Source organism: Nestor notabilis, unplaced genomic scaffold (assembly GCF_000696875.1).
Source record: "Nestor notabilis isolate BGI_N333 unplaced genomic scaffold, ASM69687v1 scaffold32674, whole genome shotgun sequence".
Classification (NCBI taxonomy): Eukaryota; Metazoa; Chordata; class Aves; order Psittaciformes; family Psittacidae; genus Nestor; species Nestor notabilis.
The window spans coordinates 997-4684 of NW_009927480.1; the positions used below are offsets into that span (position 1 = coordinate 997).

At 50.7% G+C, this 3688-nt stretch overlaps 1 protein-coding gene across 1 annotated transcript; it reads left to right on the top strand.

Annotated features, from left to right (window-relative positions):
• Positions 1–3115: 3115 nt before the first annotated feature.
• LOC104405382 (lysozyme C-like) lies at positions 3116–3531 on the top strand (the record flags this gene model as incomplete). Its single annotated transcript, XM_010014078.1, has 2 exons — positions 3116–3269; positions 3373–3531. Coding segments are annotated over exons 1-2 (313 nt in total), but the record flags the coding sequence as incomplete, so codon positions are not given.
• Positions 3532–3688: the final 157 nt, after the last annotated feature.

The following is a 3688-nucleotide window of genomic DNA, read 5'->3' on the forward strand; positions in this document are numbered from 1 at the left end:
GGCCACCCTTCCCCCAGTTTCTGTGGCCTGTTCTCTGGTGTTCTTTCCTCCCTGTTCCTGTACATGTCACTCTGTGTATCTGTTCATCCTCTCTCTACCCCTTGTCTTGATCACTGTTACTATTTAGTTGTTTTAATTCTGTATCTTACTGTATCCCATCCTCCTTCCTGTTCGTCTCTTGCTCTCCTTGATCCTTTGTGCTCCTGCTGGGCTCCAGGCAGAAGCTGAGTGGGGCTGCAGGATGGACCAGCAGGTCCTGGGGAGAGCTCTGGGGAAGGTGTTGGTGCTGGTGGGGTCCATGTCAGAGCAGTGGTAGCACAGGAGGGAGCTGCTGGAGCCACAGCCACTGCTGCCTCACAGCTGAAGCACAGCGCTGGCACTGCACAGGAGTCCAGCAACACCACTGCTGCTGCAGCACAGCAGTGTGCCAGGTGTGATTCCCCATGGCGGCTGAGCACCAGGACCATCGGTGAGGACAGGAAGCCCCTTTGGTGGATGTGAGGTGTCTCCTGCTTGATGGCTGCCTGGGAGTGGTGGGATGGAAACTTCCAAACAGATACTGCAGCAGGCACCCAGTCAGCTAGAGGCGAGCTGGGTCCCCAGCCAGGAAGTTCCTGAAGAGCTGACTGGAGGGAGGAGTAAACAAAACAAACACACCCCAGGCCAGGCAACTCACCAACTCAACTGACCTTGCCCGAGCCTCCCCTGCACCCTTTGGCCTAAGGGCTGCCCTGAGTTCCAGCAGGTCTCTTAAAACCTCTCCAGTAATCACAAGTGTCCCTCAAGCCCTGTTGCGTAAGCATCCAGTTGCACCAGCCCATCAAGTATTCCGGGAGGTGGAAAGCCCAGGGGCCCTGCTGGTTTAGGGAAAACCCCAGCACAGCCCGCCAGGCGTTCTGGGAAGTTCAGGGGCCCTGGCAGGGTCTGGCAAACCGTGGCATGGCCCACCTGGCATTCTGGAGGGTGACAGGAGCTACTGGCTGGTGGAGATGCTGAGAAGAAATACAGAGTTGCTGGAGTACAGCTCAGTTTTCGGGTGACATTTCTGCCTTTGTGGAACTCCCTGGTCTAGCATTTCTCTGTGTCTGTGACCTGCTCACCCAAACAACACTCAGCAAGCAGAGGCAGCAATTGTCATTTCTTTGGTTTACCTCATTGTACTTCTGTCGGTAAAACTGAGATGGGAGAACTCTTTACAGGCAATGAGAACATGACAGGAGAAGCCCAGTGTGAGGTGGACATCTGACTATTTTGTCCTGGAGATGACCTCCCACAGCACCAATATTTCCCATCTCCAGCATTTTTTACCTTGAGGGCTGAGGTCTCTTTCCCATAGGTAGTCTGATGTCTTCCCACTCAGTGATCTGAAAGTCCCAGACACGTGTATGGAGGAAGAGTTTCCACTGCAGCTCCTGCCAGGTGCACCCAGATGCTCCACCATGTAGGTTGTGCTCTCCACCATGCAGGAGTGGTGGCAACGGGAGGGAATTTTCCATGTTTGAGTGGGACTTGTTCCTTCCAGGCACAGGGTGGACTTGGGCAAGGAAGTTACTGGTTACAGGAAGGAGTTAAGACTTGAGTTGTTAAAGGAAGGGTTGGTGAGATGGCTGATCTAAGGGACGTTGCCCAACTGGAAAAGGGATTGTGATAGCAGTAGTGTTGCATAACAGACAGTGACACCTCTCTCTCACCTCAGCTCTCACCTCTGTGTCTGAAAAAATCTTGGAGCAGATTCTCCTGGGAAGAATGCTGAGGCACATGAAAAACAACGAGGTGGTTGGTGACAGCCAGCACGGTTTCACTAAGGGGAAATCCTGCCTGACCAATTTGATGGCCTTCTATGATGGGGCTACAGGACTGATGGACAGCGGCAGAGCAGTTGACGTCATCTACCTGGGCTTGTGCAAAGCATTCGACACTGTCCTGCACAACATCCTTGTCTCTAAATTGAAGAGACATCAATTTGGTGGATGGACCACTTGGTGGATAAAGAACTGGCTGGATGGCCACACGCAAAGAGTTGTGGTCAACAGTTCAATGTCCATGTGGAGACCAGTATCGAGTGGTGTCCCTCAGGGATCGGTGTTGGGACCTGTGTTGTTCAACATCTTTGTCAGTGACATGGACAGTGGGATTGATGCGCCCTCAGCAAGTTTGCCGACGACACCAAGCTGTGTGGCTCGGTTGGTACACTGGAGGGAAGGGATGCCACCCAGAGGGACCTGGACACGCTTGTGAGGTGGGCTGATGCCGTTGGAACTCATCACCTCACACAGAGAAATCCTTACTTCTCAGCTTTTGCTGGGGACAGAAATACAACCAGTGTTTAGCACTTCCACATGGGAAGGGCACATTCTGTACCAATCATCCTAATAGTCATGATCATTTTGCACACCCATTCCCTGGCACAACTGAATTCCCAGTATGTAAATAAATTCTTCTCTGACACTGTCTTTGCACCTCCCTGTCTACAAGGGAGGTACTCTGGGATGCACGCTCATCTTTTGGGAGTTTCCTCCTCTCTGGGCCATTTTTGGACTTTAGGTTTGGGTGAGCTATGGCTTATCAGTACATGTCAGAACATCCTCAGTCATCTGGATTTGTCCTCTTCCCCTCCACGTTTAGTAGGAATGACTGTGGGACTAGGGGAGGATGTTTGGAGTGATGGCATTTGCCTTCCTGAGGTATGACAGAGCCCTGGAGGTGGCTAAACATTGTCCTGCTGATGGGAAGTGGTGTATTAATTCTTTAGTTTGCTTTGTTTGTGAGCACAGGTTTTACTTCACCTATTCTGCTGTCTGTATCTCAAACCACAGGTTTTTCTTACTTCACTCTTGAGAGTATCAAAGTGGGGATTGCTGTGTTGTCTGTGGCATGCACAAGACATCGTTGGGCTGGTGAAATAGGTACTGGCATCTTTCCAGAACTTTTTTTGGCTTTTGGCCCACTTCCTTTATTGGCTTCTTACGGTAAAGGCTTCTTGACACTTCCCAGATTTGCTTGGCTAGCTGGTTGTTCCTCCTCCTAGGAGCAGGAATAAAAGGCTGGCATTGAGGGCAGCCCTGAACAGACAGAGCTCAAGTTGCTTTGGTACTTCCTTGCTGTGGACTGCATTATGGGAAAGTCAGTGCTCTTTGTTGGCTTTCTTCTTGTCTTCCTTGGCCTGGCTCTGCCAGGCACCCAGGCGAAAGTCTTCTCCCGATGTGACCTGGTGAAGACCCTACGTGGTCATGACTTTGAGGGCTTCGTGGGCAAAACCGTAGCTGACTGTGAGTATAATGCGCTCCTGTTTTACCTCTCTGCTTATACCACCCTTATTTACCCTGAGCATACCCTGCTGTACCTCCTCTAGGATCTCTTTTCCTCCTGCAGGGGTCTGCCTGGTGAAACATGAGAGCAGTTACAACACTGAAGCTGTTAATAACAATGGTCCAAGCAGGGACTATGGGATCTTTCAGATCAACAGTAAATACTGGTGTGAGGATGGCAAGACCACTGGATCCAAGAATGCCTGTCGTATCAGTTGCTCAAGTAAGCAGTGGGACAGAACAAAGGGCTTTTCTTTGTCCACTCTGTGAAAGTTCCGTAATTTTTCCATGACATCTGTCTACCAGCTGCTCTGGGCATGTTTTTCCATGTATCTCTCTATCCAACCATCTCAGTATCATAGAATCATAGAATAGTTAGG